The following is a 20,229-nucleotide window of genomic DNA, read 5'->3' as shown; positions in this document are numbered from 1 at the left end:
TTTTAGAAAAAAATAATAATTTAAAATGCAGGTTTATCAATTCTGCTCTAACTTTACCACATAAAATTAATGTTACTATTTGATTTCTAATTTAATTTCTTTATTTTTCTTTTCTTTTCTTTTTTTTTTTTTTTTGTTTTTTGTTTTTTGTTTTTCGAGACAAGGTTTCTCTGTGGCTTTGGAGCCTGTCCTGGAACTAGCTCTGTAGACCAGGCTGGTCTCGAACTCACAGAGATCCACCTGCCTCTGCCTCCCGAGTGCTGGGATTACAGGCGTGCGCCACCATCGCCCGGCTCTAATTTAATTTCATTATGGACAAAAAAAACATAATTTGAAGTATTTCAGTAACCCCATGCACATCTAAAGATATTATCTTGGTGTCACATATAACGTCAATTAGATCAAAGTTTGATAAACTGTTCATCAAACTCTAATAGGACTCTTCCTATCATTACTGTGGTTATTTCTTCATATATTTTGAAGTTATGCTGTTAGATGTGTAATACTTTCTTGTTAAGAAACCTCTCCATAAATGAGAGCGATTCTGTTAGGTATGCTTTCTGCCTCACACTTTGAAAAGAGTTTGGTGAGATCAGTTTTCCTGACTAGTATTTACAAAGTGTACTTTGTCTCTTTACCCTAGCCTACTTTATCTCTTTAGGACCATCCCTCCTGTAGAGAGCAACAAATTATTTTAACTAAGTATTGTACTTATATGGCTTTTACATGATATATTTTGTCCCTTTTATTTAATTACTAAAATTTCTGAATTTCTATCTATCATTTTACCATTTCTATTTTACTCACATATTTAACAATATTCCTATTTACTGCTCTTGACAAATTAACTTTGACTTAAGTTAATCAAATGTTTAATCATTTCACTTTATCTATAACATAAACAAAACTTAAAATTTTTCTTTTAAAAATACTGCGGCACCTACCTTTAAACAATGCAGTGTATCATTTTTGGTAAACATCTTAAACTTGGTTAGTTCTCCAATAAAACGAACTGTTTTGTTCTTTGTTTCAATGTTGATCTGGTCCTTTTTTCGTACCTATAAAGTAAGACATTGCTTGGTAATTAACATTTTGAATACCTGTGATATGAACTACTTTAATATATTTTAATTCACTTCAAATATTTCAAATCAATTGGGAAAGATTTGTCTTCATATTATTTTAAGTTAAGGAAAAATTTGTCCACGTTGTCCACACCAGTTCTAGGTAGTGCTTTGCAAAACTGCTCATGATCAAGTAATTTGGGGAACCAACACATTATTTTTTCTTAATAATTTTACTTAAGGTTTAATGAAGACCTCAAAGTAACCCAGTGAATTTAAATCAGTATTTCTCAAGTCATCTAAGCAATTTTATGTAATATTAGCCACTATCAATTAACAGTATATCAGATTAATATTTTAAGAACACACTTTAGGAAATGCTGCTTTAAAAAATATAAATGCTAAAAGCTCATTTAAGTGAAAAATATTTTCAGATGTTGCTATACTATGTTTATTACATATTTTGTATAACTCATTACAATGAAACATGCAATATATTCACTGTTGTTTTTATTACCAGAAAATCATGTGTCAAAGTTCAAATCTTTTGCAAATGAGTTCTACACTGATGCGTTCATTTAAAAGTAATAAAATGTAGCAAAATTTCATTAAAACAGTATACACATTAAGAAAAATGCAATTAGGTTTAGTTGTAGAATTATATTTTCATAAATCCGAATTGACAGTCTAGAAAATTGTTATGTAAACAACGATTATGAGAGAGTAGCATCTCCAATTAATTCAATGCTCTTTCCAGAATATTACCCACTTGTTTTATCCAGAACATTTATAATGTTCAGGGGAAAATGATAGCTTTACTCTTCTGGTACAGCAGGGGAGGGTGGAGAGACAGCAAAAGAGGGAGAAAGAAGGAGAAAGATCTACAGGGGAGAGGCAGGAAGGGGAGCAGAGAAAAATGTAAAGCTCAATAAAAATCAGTTTTAAAAAGAAGATCTTAGAAGTGTCAATGATTTGACCAGGGTAAACAAACACCAAGATTCAAATTTCCAAACTGTCAACTGAAATTTACTCAACATAATATGATGGAATTCCAAGTTTATAAAAACAAGAAGGGCTAATCTCATCAGCAGTCATATACTTCATGATCATTATTTTATTGAACTTTTATAAACCAGACAACTAAACAGTCAATGGAACTTGTTGACTTTCAGACATTTACTTTCTATAGCAAACAAAGTATTTAGACCTTTTAGAGTTTTAGTGATTTTTGTTTGATTGATCGATTGATTGACTGACTGAGACAGGGTCTTATTATGTGGCCCTGGATGACCTGAAGCATCCTATCTAGGTCAGAGAGTTTTAAACTTGCAATAGTCCTCCTGTCTCTGTCTCATGGGTGCTAGGATTATAGGTGTGTGACACCATACTCAGTCTCTTTAGTGATGACTTTAAAAGAAAACCCCAGAGCAAACTAGGAGGTCATTATTACTAAATCTAATCCGAAGTATCAACAAAAAGAATATCAAGCAAAAACAAAATCACCAACATTCCAGAAAACTTCATTTTAGTCATATTATTTATAGATAAAAGGTATTACTGTGATTAGAGACAAAGAGAAAACACAGCCAGAACAGAACAAGTACATGTTCTATCTCTGCACTCCCACCAAGCCCTCCCTGTTATTCTGGAATCTATGACCTACTATAGTTAACCTCCTGTACTGTGGAGCATCTCTGCATTTCTCCCCATCTTCTAGTAATCTTTTTTTTTTTTTGGTTTTTCGAGACAGGGTTTCCCTGTAGTTTCTAGAGCCTGTCCTGGAACTAGCTCTTGTAGACCAGGCTGGCCTTGAACTCAGAGATCCGCCTGCCTCTGCCTCCCGAGTGCTGGGATTAAAGGCGTGCGCCACCACCGCCCAGCTTAGTAATCATTTTTTTAAAAAAATATTATTTTCATTTTATGTGTATGTGCAAGTATACATGTACGCCATGTGTGTGCCTGGTGCTTGTGAAGGCTGGGAAAGCATGTTGGATCCCTTAGAACTAGAGCTACAGGTGACTGCAAATCACCATGTTGGTGCTGGCAACCAAACCCAGGTCCTTTGCAAGAGGAGCCAGTACTCTTAACCACAGAGCCATGTCTCCTGCCCTAGAAATAACTATTTTACTTCTATTTCTATGAGATCTATTTTTTATTCCCTTCAAAACTATGAAAATTTAAAAGCAAATATCAATTATCTCTATTCCTGATGTTCAGAAGAGAAGCTGAAACATAAAAAACTATAACTGGGGGGGGGGGAACCCCCACAAACTTATCATAACTCCTCATACAGTATTCTTCACTATCATTTCTTCATGATTTATAATCATAGACATATCAAAAATTTATTCAAAACTACACTTGCTTTTAGCCCAAAAAATGAGAAACAATACTTCTGTAAAACTAAATACAGACCAACAATATGCATTTGTTTATATCAGTTCAGTGATTACTACTGTAAGATGTTACTTATATTACCAATTAACCTTAACAAAAATGTTGCTTCCAATTCAATATTTAAAGATAGATGAAACTAAATTACTGTTAGTGTGGATCACCAAATAACCTCTTCAAATATGTCTATCCATAAATCTTTAAAACTATTTTATACCTATCATTTACTATTCCCCTATATAAAAGAAACTGCTGGCCCTTCTAGAAGGGCTAAAAGATACTTGTCCAAGAAGATATTTTTTCCCTGTATAATTTGTTCTTTTGACTCTACATTAAGTTTATTCACTAGTTCAATACACTTTTCTACAAATCTATTTTATGCTAGCCATGTAATCTGTTCTGAGTCTATGAATAAATAGATTTGCTGTAATTTATATATAATATTTCTTAATTGGGAATTAAGAAGTACAGTCAATCTATAAGACAGGGAGTGAGGGTTGAAGATAAATTTGAAACTTTTACTCACATTTTGCCTCAGTTTTCATTTATTTTTTATGTTCTACAGTGTAGATAAAATGCTATAATTGCAAATGTAAGTTTAAAATCATATACATATAAATATACAGTTATATCACATAAACATATTTGTATTCCACTTATTTTGATCAACTCTTTTAGTTTGACTATGAATGTGTCTAGAAGCTTATATGTTGAACATTGTTATGGAAAACTGAGAAGGCGGCCCTAAGTGGAAGAAGTAGATCACTGGGTGTGCCTTTGAATGCTACACCTGGTTCCTGCCCTCATCTTCATTCTCTATTTCCCGTTCTCTGACATCCCAGCCATCATGATGCTCTCTCTCCCCAAACACATGGAGTCGAGCGATCATCAGTTCAACTCCAAGATGAACAAAATGTGCCCTTCCTCTCTTAAGTTGTTTATGTGAGGTGTTCTGGTCAGTTGTGAAAAGCTAATGTACCAATAACAAATTTTAATTTAAAAAACTTAGAGAGACCATTTTTTAGAATGTCAGTGAAGATGATTTGCTTAAAGAAAAGCTGTCCTCTCCTTCATTTAGGAAGGAGACTCTGAAAAGTCTGAAGGAAAAGAACACTAGAAACAAAATATTCCTCATAGTTGTACTATCATCCAAAGATAACATTTTATAAAAAAAAAAAAAAAAAAGCCTATTTGTTAGTGACTATATCACTTTGGCACCATGATTAGAGTTGGGCTTTGAGATCATCAGTTTTTCCTAGTACACTTCATGATGTAAACAAAGCTTTTTATTTTTTCTTCAGAGCTGTTCAGTCTCTAATGATCTTGAAACATATTGCCGAACTGTTTTATCTAAATTCTTACCTGATTGAAGTATATAAGAATGTTGATTTCTCACTTCTATTAGCTTTATTGATCTGTCAAATTAGCAAATCCATTGTTTAACTAGAATTTCTTTGACTACATATAGTTTTACCAGCTTTACTTCTCAGCTGAGATTCTTAAGGGGGCAAATATGATCATACTGTGGCAATATATTGGACCTAGATAGAAGACAGAGACAGGGAAACCTGGTTAAAGAGCTATTGTCATAACTCCAGCTGTGGATTATGAAAGACAGTGGTAGCGGGTTTGATGAGAAGTAGCTAGAAGTAGAGTGTTTCAGAATGCTGTGACAAGAATTTGGTGAACATAGCTTTGGGATATGAAAGAACCTTAGCAGTTGAATAAAATATACTGAATTTATGGGGAAAATACAGAAGTACATTAAATGAACTAAAATATAAAGATGTTCTTAGGAGAAAATTATCAGTCTGTTTTGTGGATACAACTGGTTTCTAGAAGGACAAAAAAAAATGGTGTATGCACTGGATACACTAGCAAGATACACACATTTGGTGACATGAAGTTGTTGGGAAACAAATGTTAACAGAAGCCAAACAACTGTGTTCCCACTCAATAAGCAGAACACACCTGGAATCCCAGCACTTGGAAGGTGGAATAAAGAGGATGAATTCAAAGCCAGCCCTGCTACACTTAGGAGTTTGAAGCTGGCCCAAATTACATGAAATTCCGTCACAAGTAAAATAGCAGTGCAAAAGAAGACTAAGGAATTCCAACAAATAAGCCTAGCTTAAAAAAAGATTAACAAGAATAAACAAAAGTTCCTGGATAATGATATTTATATTAGGTACTATACTATATATGGATTTTCTCATTTAATTAGGACAACTACAGCTTCAAAGAGCAAAATTACTATTATTAAATAGACCTGTTTATCACTTGAGTAACTAAATCTTAGTCACAATGTTTACATGGTGGAATCAGAATGATGTCTTCTAAAAAATCAGGAGAGTGCAGGGTTTAGAACCTACAAGGACATCAACTAATGGCTAATCAGGAAATTTAGTGATCTCTATCAAGGATGTTGCTATGATGGTTTTAGGGGAAAAAATTATACTCTAAAAAAAAAAAATAAAAAGGAAAACGAGCATGCCAAACAAACAAACAAACAAACAAACAAACAAAAAACCACTACACAGGGAATAGGAGGTCAGCCTGAGATAGTCTGTGTCTCAAAATAAGAAAATGAAATATGGATGTTGTAGGCTGTACTGTGTTAACAGGATTGACACGTGGTTTTTGCAGCTGTTACTTTGATTTTCATTTGATAATAGTTGTACACTAAATACATTTAAAACCTAACAGAGTAAGTTAAGAAAGAGTCTTAGGGATCTAGGAAGGAGAGATCCTATGAGAGATGGAAAGTAACTTCAACTAACTTCTTTTCTTCTCTGAAAACAGTGGGTCCCCAAGTTTGCAGCAGTATAAATTATGCCAAAGCCTTCAAATTCTGCTTCAATTTTTAGGATAAGAGAGTATGCATGAATAGACTACTCTTAATTGTATGTTTTTCACTAATCATACTTAGTGCAACAGTTTGTATTTTGCTGAATTTAGGGTTTGGTTGAGAGACCGATGCATATAATTGATAAAAAACCTTCATATAAGCTCAGTGGCATAACAGATCCTCATTGGTACAAGAAATTAATTACATCAGTAAGAATAAGACTTCTGCTTTATCTATTCCTGAAGTAGCAGCATTTATCAAAGTGTGTTCTTTATGGAACATATACTCATACTCCTCTAGTATATTACACAGAGCACAATTACCCTCATGAAGTTTTGAGAAGTTTTATAACAAAACTGTTAGTTTAATAAGCTCAGTGTTTCCCAAGTTCTCTACACACAGAAACTCTACCAGGCTTAGTATTGTCTATGAAAATTTAAAACACACTTAAGCAAAACATGGCTCAGGAAAATCTTAATCACAAAGATAGCAACAAATAGACACTTACTACAAGAATTAGAGATCAATCTGTCCCTCATGAGATTTTCTTGCTCTGAACTCTTCATAAGTCATTTTGCAATTGCAACCATCATAATTTATTATTTTTCTTTTTGTTGTGAGTTATATATTGAAGTTCCTGACCTCAGGAATTATCTGTTCTCTTGAGAGCTCAACAATACTACTGACTTATAAATAGTGAATGTAGAGTTTACTAAACACAGCAAACAATAGTTTTATAGGCATTCCAAACAGCTTGCTGCAAAGTGTTGTAAACTTAACTTTTCACTGGCTATGGTAATACCTGAGCTTACGTTGTTCCAAAGTCTACCAATGTCCACTTCGGGCATTAGCGGTGTCGTTTTCACCCACCAACCCTGTATCTGACGCTCTATCATATCACTTCCACAAGATGACGGGGAACTAGAGCACAGGAGAACTACTAAAACAGTCTTTTCAGGTTCTACAAACCTGAAAAGAAGGGACACTGCCTGGTAAAATATCTCTGATATATACTTGGATAACACTATCCAAGATAAAAATTCTTAAGGCAAGAATCAATAAAAAACAGGCAAGAGCAGAATTCACTGATGACTCAGAATTTATGAAAGCTATTATACTTCCCACTTTTGGAACTCAACACCTAAAAAGTCCTCTTTGAACAGCACATCAAACTTTTCATGGATAATTCTCATTTTTTCTGGGATCAACAATAAGGCCTGTGACTTGACCTTGAAGAATGATTTTTAATTTGTAAAGAGAAAAAAAATACATATAATGGGAGGACAAAATAGTAACAACTCCCCTCCTACCTGAAGCAGCATTAACAACTTTAAGTGTTGTTAAGTACACTTACACTTTAAAGATTTAGAATTCCAGGCTAGAGAGAAGACTCAGAGGTTAAGAGCATTGACTGCTCTTCCAAACATCATGAGTTCGGTTCCCAGCAACCACAGGTGGCTCACAACCATCTATGATTGGATCTAGTGTCCTCTTCTGGTGTGCAGGCCTACATGCAGGCAGAACACTGTATACATAATAAATAAATAATCTTTCAAAAAAAGTTAGAATTCCATAAATTCTCAACTATTGTGCCACTATCAATTTCAAAAGTACACTTATCGATAAAATTATAATGCTCAACCAACGAACCCTCAACTTATTAGGATATATACATATCACAAAATAAATGCTTAAATACATACATGAAATCTGAAATCCCCCCTCAGCATGGAACAAAGATCCTCTGCTACATCAGACATGCAGGGATGCAATGTAGCAACCAATCTTGCATAAAATGGTAGCAAATCCAACCTGCAAAAGTTATATGTGATATGTGTAAAAAGAAAGACATACCAGAAATAATTCATTTTAAAACTTAAAACTTTCTCAGATTTACTCACATAGTAAATAATTTTCAAAAAGCTAATCATTCAGACATGTCAATTTATTGCCATTATGGAGCTTCTGAATATTCAGTAAGCCTTGTAGAAGTGTATTAATAACCTGGCATTTTTTAGTCTATATTTTGGCCAGGTATATAATTTTCATATATGAAATGCTATGTGAAAAGAATGCATTCTGAAATGGCTTAAATTTTTAATTACATAATTACTCAGTAACAGAAGATTTACAAATCTAAAGGCAACTTAAATATGGCAAGTCAGAATTCTTTCAAAAAATAAATTCCTTCATTTATCTAGAAGTAAGTCATTTGGAAATACCAATTTCTGAAGTAAGAAAGCAAACAAGAACCAAAAAGTACCTAAGTTATTAACATAATATCAAATGATGCAAATAAACTTTGTTCATCACAAAACCCATTCAGATCCTCATATAAGATCTCACTCTAGCCAATGGCAGTATGTGGCACTCATGATGCACCTCACTCTTTCCTATCAAACGTGGACGCAGCTCCAGAATCCTGCTTATTTAATCCAATTCTCCAGGCAATCACTGATAACTGGAATCAACACACACTACAATTTATTTTCCATTTCCATCACAGCCATTATCTTACACGACTTGATTATTTAGCTATTTAACACTCAGCAGATCACACAGGCTGGAGATGAGAAGCGGTAACACCTGCAACAATAGGACCAGCAGGGCAGAGGCAGGGAAGCTGAACCACACAAAGAGCAGTTGAAACCATGACGACAGCTGGAAGCTCTTAGAAGACAAACAAGTAATCCTACAGTTCCTAATTAACTATATCCAAACATATTACTGACTAGTGTAGGAAAATAGGTCATTACTACTAAAAGGATACCTATCAGCAGGCTACAAATTAGACTTGGAATTAGATTGATGCTGAGGCAAGGAGGGTAAAGGAGATAAGGGGTTAGGGGAAGAAATGGTAAATTCATGGCTAAAATCTTAAAAACTTGGTTTTCTTCTTTGACTTCTATAACTTCTTTTAAAAGTTTTAACATTTTCTTTTTAAACAAAACCTTTTCATGAGTGACTGAATGTCCCTTAGCATCAGAATTTCTACCACTATAAAAAGGAAAGAAGACTGCCTGTTCTTAAGTTGAGCAAATATTTTTTATAAATGCAAACACCAAAACTTGAAAGTCAGAGAGATGGCTTAGTGGGTTAATAAGGTAGCTGCTGCCAAACCAGGGGACCCAAACCAGCCTATGTGACCAACAAAGTGGAAGGAAGGAACCAACTTCCCCATGCTGTTCTCTAACCTTCACACACACTGTTGCACATTTAAATGAGTGTTGTACTTTTTTTGTTTTGTCTTGGAGACAGAGTTTCTCTGTTTAACTTTAGAGCCTGGCCTGGAATTCACTCTGTAGACCAGGTTGGTCTTGAACTCTCAGAAATCTGCCTGCCTCTGCCTGCCGAGTGCTAGGATTAAAGATGTGTGCCACCACCACCTGGCGCTAATTTAACTTTTTACAAAAGATTTATGTATTATGTACATAGTGTTCTGCTTGCATGTATTCCTGAATACCAAAAGAGGGCACCACATCTTATTATAGATGGTTGTGAGCCACCATATGGATCTCTCTAGTCCTAGTTTAAATGATTTTAAAGAAAACTTAAAAGTTAAAAAAATTACTAATGTAGGGGCTGGAGAGATGGCTCAGTGGTTAAGAGCATTGCCTGCTCTTCCAAAGGTCCTGAGTTCAATTCCCAGCAACCACATGGTGGCTCACAACCATCTACAATGAGGTCTGGTGCCCTCTTCTGGCCTTCAGGCATACACACAGACAGAATATTGTATACATAATAAATAAATAAAAAAATATTACTAATGTAGTAGAAATAGTCCTAATCCTAATATATATATACATATATTATTCAACGTGTTAATAATAATATATGAAATGGTTATTATAGTCAGCACTATAGTCAGAAATAAGATAGATGGAAGACTGTGTTTGCTATCTACTCATATCTTAAATTTTAAAAATCATATTTTTGTTTTTTGAGACAGGGTTTCTCTGTGTAGTCCTGGAACTCACTCTGTAGACCAGGTTTGCCTTGAACTCAGAGATTCATCTGCTTCTGCCTCCCAAGTGCTCATTGCCCAGGTAAAAAAAAGAAATCATTATTTTTAAAAGTAAGATTTGAAAGTGTTTTGAACCCTAACATTTAAAAAAAAAAATCAAACTTCAGATATTTATTTAAAACATTTAAAGGTTTATCTGTTGAAAGTTATACATCTGATATACAAAATGGACATGATTTGGGCCACATTACTCCTTGATATTACAAAACTAAGGTATTCCTGTAAGATTTCCTGGGTATTGCTAGTGTTTTTAAATAAATGGAAAAAATCCTGGAGGACTAGAGAGATCACTCTGTAGTTAAGAGTGCTTACTCTTGCAAAAGACCCAGGTTGGATTCCTAGCACCCACACAGTGCTTCACAATCATCTGTAACTCTAGTTCCAATGGACCTAACTCTCCCTCCTTCTGACTTCCAAAGTCTACACACACATACACAGACACTCCATTTTCTCAGAGCTCTACTCCTATAAAATGGATAGTTCATACTAAATTTTACCCTGCTGTATATTCAGTTCTGTGTCCATCCATTACTCTACAAAATAAATTCTTACACTGTAAGTAAGATAGTAAATTACGCCAGGTGGTGGTGGCACACGCCTTTAATCCCAGTACTCAGGAGGTGGAGGCAGAGGCAGGCAGATCTCTGTGAGTTCGAGACCAGCCTGGTCTACAAGAGCGAGTTCCAGGACAGGCTTCAAAGCTACAGAGAAAAACTGTCTCCAAAAAAAAAAAAAAAAGATAGTAAGTTACTTGCTCACTGCCAGTCATGGTAACTGTATTGTACATCAGTCAACTGTAATGTGCTGTTATCTTATTGAAAGCAGACTTCTACCCCAGACTCAAGCAGGTTTACTTCAAGTATCCTCCAAAACTCTCTGTTGTGAGGCAGGCTGCCCCTCTTGGCTCAATAATAGGGAGAAGAAAAACACCAGGCAGCCAAGTACATTAAAACATTGTCAGCCGGGCGGTGGTGGCGCACGCCTTTAATTCCAGCACTCGGGAGGCAGAGGCAGGCGGATCTCTGTGAGTTCGAGGCCAGCCTGGTCTACAAGAGCTAGTTCCAGGACAGGCTCCAAAAAAGCTGCAGAGAAACCCTGTCTCGAAAAACCAAAAAAAGAAAAAAGAAAAAAAAATTGTCCCCTGAGAATAGATAGAACAAATATTATTTCTAATAGAGGTTACAATTCTTTATCCCATATTATAAAAACCGTTTGCAGTAGGCCAGGAGTGATGGTGGCACAGGCCTTTAATTGAAGCACTTAGGAGGCAGCAGATCTGAGTATACACAGTAAAACCCTGTCTCAAAACAAAACAAAACCAGAACCAAAATCCTGTAGTGGGAACAGCAGCTATAAATTGAGCAATAGGAAACTTATCCAAGGAAGTGACAATTTAATATGAAACTCCAAATAACTGCCAGTTTCTCCTGTTCGTTCCCAACGTGATGACATTATCTGTTGCTATTTGATCTTTTACTTAGAAGCCTTATCTAAGGGAATATTCTGCTCCATCTGAGACTCTTCATCAGGAACTGCCTCCGCTGGGCTTCTCTAGTAATTCTGCAAAATGTTTGTAGGCCTTTGTTTACTCTCTCAGTGAGGCTACTCCAGGTGTCTCTGCCTGATTTGATGACATTTTGCTATTTATCTGCTGTTTCTATAAATCTACCACTTGCCAGTCATTCTTTTATTTTGTCTTATAATCTCATAAAAATAGAAAGCATGGCTATCATAAATCACTCTCTGGATGACACAGAACACTTAAGAATGCTGTCCTTCCTTCCTAAGAATAAATACAAGCCTAAAAGGGCTAAAATGAAAATCAACATCAACCATTTTTAAGTTATTAAAATACAAAATGAGGTTAGTTTTGTTTTTTGGTTTTTCTGGTTTTTTGTTTTTTTTTTTTTTGTTTTTTTTTTTTTTTTTTTTTTTTGTTTTGGTTTTTCAAAACAGGGTTTCTCTGTAGTTTTGGAGCCTGTCCTGGAACTAGCTCTCATAGACTAGGCTGGATGAACTCACAGAGATCCACCTGCCTCTGCCTCCTGAGTGCTGGGACTAAAGGTGTGTTGTTTTTGTTTTTTTTGAGACAGAGTTTCTCTGTGTAACAGTCCTGACTATCCTGGAACTTGCTTTGTAGACGGGGCTGGCCTCAAACTCAGAACAATCTGCCTTCCTCTCCCTCCCAAGTGCTGGGATTAAGGGTATGCGCCACCACTGCCTGGCAAAAAGATATCTTAATTTATAGATCACATTTCCTTTTTTCCCTTTCTCTCCTCTCCCTCCTTCACTCTGTCCTTTTTCTCCCTCTCTCGTTCGTCCACAACAGGGATTTGAATCTAGGACCTCATTCATACTGGGCAAACAACCTGCCTTTACCTTACGTCTTGAGACTAAGGTCTTAGTAAGTTGCTAAGGCTGTCCAAACTCTCTCAAAGCCAGGTGGACCCTGAAGTTGAGATTCTTTTGCTTCATTCAGTTTCTGGAATATTGAGGATTGTAGCCCCATGCCATTAAGCCTGGCAAAAAATATATTTCTGCATTGCAATACGATGCAATAAAATCTAAAAGTGAGACAGCATCGTAAAGTCACAGCACAGCCATCTCACAGTTCTTCTAGTTTGAATTTCCTAAAAAGCACATGGGAAATAATTAGATCCTTCTTTTCAAAGCCTAAGTCTATAATCTTCTGACAGTGGTAATTACTTTTAACTGCTAATAGTGAATGTCTTAAAAAAACAACTCTTTTTCCAGGTGGTGGCGGCATACACCTTTAATCCCAGAGTCAAGCAGATCTCTGTGAGTTCAAGGCCAGCACGGTCTAAAGAGGGAGTCCCAGTACAGCCAAAGCTACAGAGAGAAAACGTGTCTCAAAAAACCAAAACTAAAACCAAAACCACAAAACAAAAAGAAAAAACTGGAGGGGGCTCAGAGTTGCAGAGAATTTTCTTAGCATGAGTAAGACCCAAGATTTGATTCCCAACACTACAAAGCAATAACAACAAAAAATTTCAGCATGGGAAATAGTAAACTAGGAGCTGACAAGATGACTTAGTGGAAAAAAAAATTTGTCACCAAGTCTGACAACTTAAGTTTGTTCCCAGGGACCCAGGTAGAAAAAGGCACAAAACCCTCAGAGACTGGTCCTATACCTTCACACATATGCTGTGATGCTGTGGTCTACCTGGACCACACACACACACACACACAATTACAAAATAATACTAAAGTAGAATATGATTCAAAAATGGCAAAATATAATAAAGACTGGGATCATTTTCTCTGAAATCCAGAACCAAGTAACTGTCCAGTTTTCTTTTGTAGTCCTGGCATTCTAAATAAAACAGTGCCACCAAGTGGTATAACATACCAATAGAAAAAGCAAAACCAAACCAAACCAAAATCTCTGATTCTTTAAGTTTTAAATTTAATGAGGAAGGAAATCTAATTTGAAAATCTCACAAAAAAATATCAAAAATCCAGCTGGACCTTTAATCCCAGCACTTGTGAAGCAAAGGCAAGTGGATATCTGGTCTACATAGTTCCAGGACAGATAGGACTACAGAAAAAGCCTATCAAACTAGACAAAACAAAACACCTCCTCCAGAATCAGGTGTAAATCTTAAATGTGAAGAGCACTGTGTTTACATCACTGAGGATACTGTTCACATCTACCTCTTAATACTTATAACTCTATGTGAACTTAAAGTCACTAAAAGAAACACAGTACAGCAGTAATTAAAACTAGGAAAAAGATTTTTAAAGTATTTTCCCAGATTCTAACTTTAAACTCAAAATCTAGCTTAGGTAAATGGCCTTTAGGATGATGAAAATTTTGCATAACTTAATCTGGGTGGTAGACACAGTATATTTAAAGATTAAATATTTCATGTAAAGTTTCAGTTCCCTCTATGTGTTGTGGCTATTACAAATTAACTATAAAATGATATGCAAATGTCTAAGAAAATGTATAGGCTTCATTTCTGAGGAGTCCTTCAAATTAATAAATTAACAGATAAAACAGCAGCCTTTAGACACACTTTCACCAACATCTGACAAACAAAACTAAAAGTTAAACCCTGTTTCAGCTCACACCTTTAATAACTGTAATGCCAGGTAGTGGTGGTACATGCCTTTAATCCCAGCATTCACCAGCCTGGTCTACAGAGCTAGTTCTAGAACAGAGAAACCCTGTGTAAAAAAAACAAAACAAAAGACAGAAGGAAAAGAAAAAGAAAAAAAAATTGCAAAAGATGGGGCATTGGTGGCACACACCTTTAATTCCAGCACTTGGGAAACAGAGACAGACAGATCTGAGTTCAAGGCCAGCCTGATCTACAAATTGTAAGAAATCGACTATATCAAACTTAAATTTTTTTGGTCTTACACATTACACCAAGAAAATACAAAGACAACTCAGAAAACAATAGCAACACTCCAAACTGTAAACTAAGCATCTGAGGAAGGGAAGGTACTCAGAATACCTTTCAAGTGAGTTCAAGCCAACTATCTATGTATGATCCAGATAGCTCAAAGAGTAACTTTTTACCCCCAACACTTCTTAGCCCAGAACAGTATAACCTGCTTATACTAAACTCTACTCTCTTGTGTTCTTCTCTCCTCCTCCCCTCCTCCCATTACCCACATTCGAGGGCTACCAGTTAGTTATCTCTCTTATTTAAGGGATAAAGAAAAGTTTCTGAATTTATGGGAATGAAGAGACTGAAGATAGAATGACAGGAGACTGATGGGTGATTTTAATTCTAGCACCACTAGAGACCAAAACATCTTCTTCAGAGACAAGCCAAATTGTACAGGTATCATAGAAAGATGCAGAATTTCTAGAAAACATTAAGTCGCCATACGTCAAAACTACAGAATAGCTACAGCCACACTCAAAGGCCAAGACATATATGAAATTAACAAAAAAGAAACAAATGAAATAACCCCAAAGAAGGAAATAAGTAAAAATAAAAGTCAAAATTATTAATAGTAAAAAATAGGATTAATGATAAATCTAAAAGTTTTGGTAGGAAAAACAAAGCAAAACCAAAAAGATACTAGTTAATGTAAATAAAAGAAGAGAAAAAGGAAGTACAAATATAGCTGTCAGTAACAGAAAAAGGCTGAAAAGCCCGAAATGGTTAAATATGGTACATCCATGAAGAGAAACACTGCATATAGCCTTATAAAAAACAACAAGAGAGACCTTTTCATACCGATGAAAGATATATACATAAGAGGTAGCTCTCTGTGTAAAAAGGAAGAAGACTCTAAACTTCCATTTTCTTGTACATGAGAAAGAAACCTGAGAAAGATATATCTGAGAATCAAGACAGTGGTTTTCCACTAGCAGACACGAGGGATACTTTTTACTACTAAAAGATGTCTTAGACTTCTGGTACTGAGAACACAAGGGGTGTGTGTGTGTGTAGTTTTTTTGAGACAAGGTTTCTCTGTGTGACAGCCTTGGTTGTCCTGGAGTTTGCCTTGTAAACTAAGCTGGCCTGGAACTCACAGATCCTCCTGCCTCTCTGCCTCTGCCTCTTACATGCTGGAATTAAAGGTATGCATCACCATGCCCAGAATAACTTATTTCTTTAATAGCCTATAAAACTAATTCAAATATTTTTAAATGGAGCATTTACTTTTTGTTTTTTATTTTGAGACAGAATCTTGCTCTGTTACCCAAACTTGGAGCAAACCTTCTGCCTTAGCCTCTCAAGTTCTAGGCTTACAGACACATACTAAGTTCTAGGCTTATAGACACATACTACAGTACCCAGCTAGGTGTAGATATGTGTAAATTCAGGCTCTCATCCTCTGTCTCCTGAAGAGCTGATTATTTCCACAGTTTGGTTAGAGTACAGTCAGCAAGTCAACAACTGTAATATGATGTACTTGATTTATTCCCTAAAGAACAATACATTTACTTTATGCAGAGGAACAAAGGACAGCTGTTCAGCAAGACAGCTACTGTGATATGACCTAAAGTTGAGTCATCATTCCCAATAAAAAACAAAGGAATCCCACACATTCCTTTCCACTCTGAATGAAAGCATTCCACTCTGGAGTGAGGAAAACAAAGGTATTCCACTTGGTCATTCTATACATATAGGGATTTTACAAGAGAACTAAGATTGAGCCTGGTAGTGGTGGTGTACGCTTTTTTTTTTTTTTTTTTTTTTTTTTTTTTGATTTTTCGAGACAGGGTTTCCCTGTAGTTTCTAGAGCCTGTCCTGGACCCAGCTCTTGTAGACCAGGCTGGTCTAGAACTCACAGAGATCCGCCTGCCTCTGCCTCCCGAGTGCTGGGATTAAAGGCATGCGCCACCACCGCCCGGCTGCTTTTTTTTTTTTTTTTTTTTTTTTTTTTTTTTTTTTGAGACAGGGTTTCTCTGTGTTGTTTTGGAGCCAATAGTCTTGGAACTAGCTCTTGTAGACCAGGCTGGCCTCGAACTCACAGAAATCCACCTGCCTCTGCCCCCAAGTGCTGGGATTAAAGGCATGCGCCACCACCACTCAGCGGTGCATGCCTTCCTGCACCTTACTGTATACAAAACAATGTCCTCCAGACAAATTTCAACAAAGGGATTTTGCTATGGTTTGAAACCATCTTTCTAGTCTCTATAAACAGACTGCTACTAACAGAAACACTTTAGATTTGCTTTCCTCACCCATCCTTCATATAGCTAACTCCTTGGTATGCATGCCTATTAAACAACCCTTGGTTTCATATAGCTTTCTTTAGTTGCCCTAGACTAAATCTCCAAATTCCACTTGGTCTATATTTCAAAGTATGTTATGTTTTTCTTTCTCTTCTTGATAATGGAACCTGGAATTATTAACCTGTTTTCCCTCCAAATATTAAGCTATACATAAATACAAAAACAAAATCATCCTATTGTATCTTCTGGAATAATCACAGCATACAGCTGACTATTATTTAGTGATTAGATTTTAGGAGATACTTTCATCTTTCAATGTTTAAGTCACCAACTCACATTATCATATCAAACATTTATGATAATAATAGACATCTATTTCTCAGGGTTTTAAGACATTACATAATGTAAAAAAAATTGAGACAGGAGCTCATGTGTCTTAGGTTGACCTGGAACACTGTATTCATCTGAAGATGATCTTGAACTTCTGCTCTTCCAGGATGTATCTCCCAAGGGCTGGGATTACAAGTTTGTACCACGATGCCCAGTTTCAATGCATCCTTTTTTTCTTCGCATTTTTTTCTTTCCTCTAAACCAGTGGTTCTCAACCTTCCTAATGCTGTGACCCTTTAACACAGTTCTTTATATTATGGTGACCCCCCCAACCATAAAATTATTTTTGTTGCCACTACATAACTGTAATTTTGTTACTGCTATGAATTGTAATGCAAATGTCTGTTTTCCAGTGGTCTTATGCAACTCTTGTAAATGGGATGTTCAACCCCCAAAAGGGTCAAGGACCACAGACTGAGAACCACTGCTCTAAACTTGTAAATTCCTACTATTTTCAAGTCAGTGTATCTAGCAGAATGGAATTATTATAACCTTCTACTCATGAGTTATACAGATAAATTTAGTTCTAAAAGAACAAATAAAAGGACTTGGTGAAGTGCCTACCGCACAAACACGAAGACCCGAGTTTCACCCTCAGCACTCATATAAACAAGGGAGTACTTTGGCATGTACCTATAATCCCAGCACTAATGAGGAAGGAGACAGGAGGATTTTGGAACTCACTAGTCAGTCACTCTTGTAGAATCTGAGCTCAGGATTCAGTGAGAAACCCTATCTTAATAAAAGAAAGGAAGGGAGGGAGGGAGGGAGGCAGGGAGGGAAGAAGGAAGGAAGGAAGGAAGGAAGGAAGGAAGGAAGGAAGGAATTTCAAAAGAGAAAGAAAGAAAGAAAGAAAGAAAGAAAGAAAGAAAGAAAGAAAGAAAGAAAGAAAGAAAGAAAAGAAAAAAATCAGAGAGTAACTGAAGACGTTAACCTCTGGCTTCCACATGAGCACATACACATATGTATACACATAATCATAATAGTATATAATTTTTAAAGATCTTTAACCTTTTCTCCAATTTAGGAGGAAGCACCAGCATACGGAAACAAAAAGTTGGTTTTTTATAGCTAAGTCACATCATTACATGGTTTCTTCCATTAAACAACATTTTTATTATGCAAACTGATTTATTGTTATATTAAAAAATAAGTATAGATAATTTTTGATGCATGTCTTTATTTGAATGAAAAAAACATAAAAGTAAACATTTCTTGATAATGTAAAAATCACTGAAAAAAAATTAGCTCAGATGGGCTAGCAAGACAACTTCATAGCACCTGCCACCAAGCCTGATAATCTGAATTCAAACCCAGGACCTACATAGTAGAAGGAGAAAATCAACTCTCTTTGATTGTCTACTGATTACCACATACACACTGAACCAAGCATGTGCATGTGCCTACATACCCAAACACAAAATAGATCCATAAAATGTATATGTGTATATATACAGATATATAATCTATATATATACAAGATATTGGGGGAAAACTACTGAATTTTCACCAATTCAAGGTGTATATATTATCCCTATTTTCATCTATATAAAAACAGAAAAGATTAAAGCCTTAATGTTGACAGCATTTTTCTCTTGTACATAAGTTAATGACACACATTAATTGGTAGCACCTTAAATTTGATAAAATACACAATTTCATATTTTTAATATATTTATTTTTATTTTATATGCATTGGTGTTTTGTCTGAATGTATGTCTGTGTGAGGGTGTCAGAAACCCCAAAACTTGAATTACAGTCCTGAGCCATCATGTGGGTGCTGGGAATTGAACCTAGGTCTTCTTGAAGAGCAACTAGTGCTCTTAACCACTGACCCATCTATCTCTCCAGCCCTTGCCCCCCATTTAATATCTAATGGATAAAACAACATAGAATCATCTTTCTACAGTATATTAAATATTAATCACTATCTCACTGTACTAGTATTCCTTCTTCCTCCACCTTTTGCTCAAATTAACACTGATGAGAAAAGAAAAAGAAAAAGAGGGGCTAGAGAGTTGGCTCAGAGACTAAGAGCACTGGCTATTCTTTCAGACGATCTGGGGTTGATTACTAGCCTCCATCCATCTCTAACTCCAGTTCCAGGGAATCCAATACCTCTTCTAGTGTCTATGGGTACCAGGCATACAGATGGCACAGACATTCATGTAAGCACAACACCCATAACCCATAACAAAAGAAAGTAAAAGGCTAAGTAAGGATTTGGTTTCACTTAGAAATTTTAGCAGTACTAGAGTAACCTAGACTCTATGTATCAATGGATCATAAAATCTTCAATAAATCCTTATCTTTGGAGGCAAGAAACAATCTTAGTTACATTGTAAACTAAGTAGTTAATCATGGTGGTTAACAAACTTCTTTTCCTTTTAGATTAATTTATTCTATTTAACATGCATGGGTATTTTGCCTACAAGCATGTATTATGTACCACATGTGTGCTTAGTGCCCACCAATGTCATGGCAGAGTCAAGCATTAAATTAGATCCCCTGGAACTGGTGTTTTATTTATAAACCACCACATGGGTGCAGGGAATCGGATCTTGGTTCTCCTGGAGAACAAGTCTTTCTAATCACTGCATCATCTCTAGCCCCAACACACTTAACTTTTTATTGAACAGAAATAGCCAGGAACAATGGTCACACCCATAACCCTTCTGTTCAGAAGTTTAAAGCAGGAGATACTTGAATTTAAGGTAGACTGGATCATATAAGAGTTCCAGACCAGCATCAATACTTAAAATCTTATCTCATAAGAGAAAAAAAAATAATCTAGTAACAGAAATGGGCCTCCTTTAGATCTAGGTAAATGTTCTGAAAAGTT

The 20,229-nt window shown here is 35.8% G+C and overlaps 1 protein-coding gene across 5 annotated transcripts in view; it reads right to left on the bottom strand.

The window, feature by feature from the left end:
- Positions 1–20,229, bottom strand: part of Upf2 (UPF2 regulator of nonsense mediated mRNA decay) — a 112,494-nt gene that overhangs the window by 51,917 nt on the left and 40,348 nt on the right. For all 5 annotated transcript variants that reach the window (XM_038334142.2, XM_038334145.2, XM_038334146.1 and 2 more), the window contains exons 9-10: positions 8,010–8,118; positions 945–1,058 (exon numbers count right to left, since the gene is read on the bottom strand). In XM_038334142.2, the coding sequence (XP_038190070.1) occupies positions 945–1,058; positions 8,010–8,118 (223 nt within the window). The remainder of the gene's footprint in view (positions 1–944; positions 1,059–8,009; positions 8,119–20,229) is intronic.

The sequence above is a fragment of the Arvicola amphibius genome, chromosome 6 (genome assembly GCF_903992535.2).
Source record: "Arvicola amphibius chromosome 6, mArvAmp1.2, whole genome shotgun sequence".
In the NCBI taxonomy this organism is placed as follows: Eukaryota; Metazoa; Chordata; class Mammalia; order Rodentia; family Cricetidae; genus Arvicola; species Arvicola amphibius.
The sequence above is the reverse complement of the archived record's forward strand: the minus strand, read 5'-3'. Positions and strand labels throughout refer to the sequence as shown.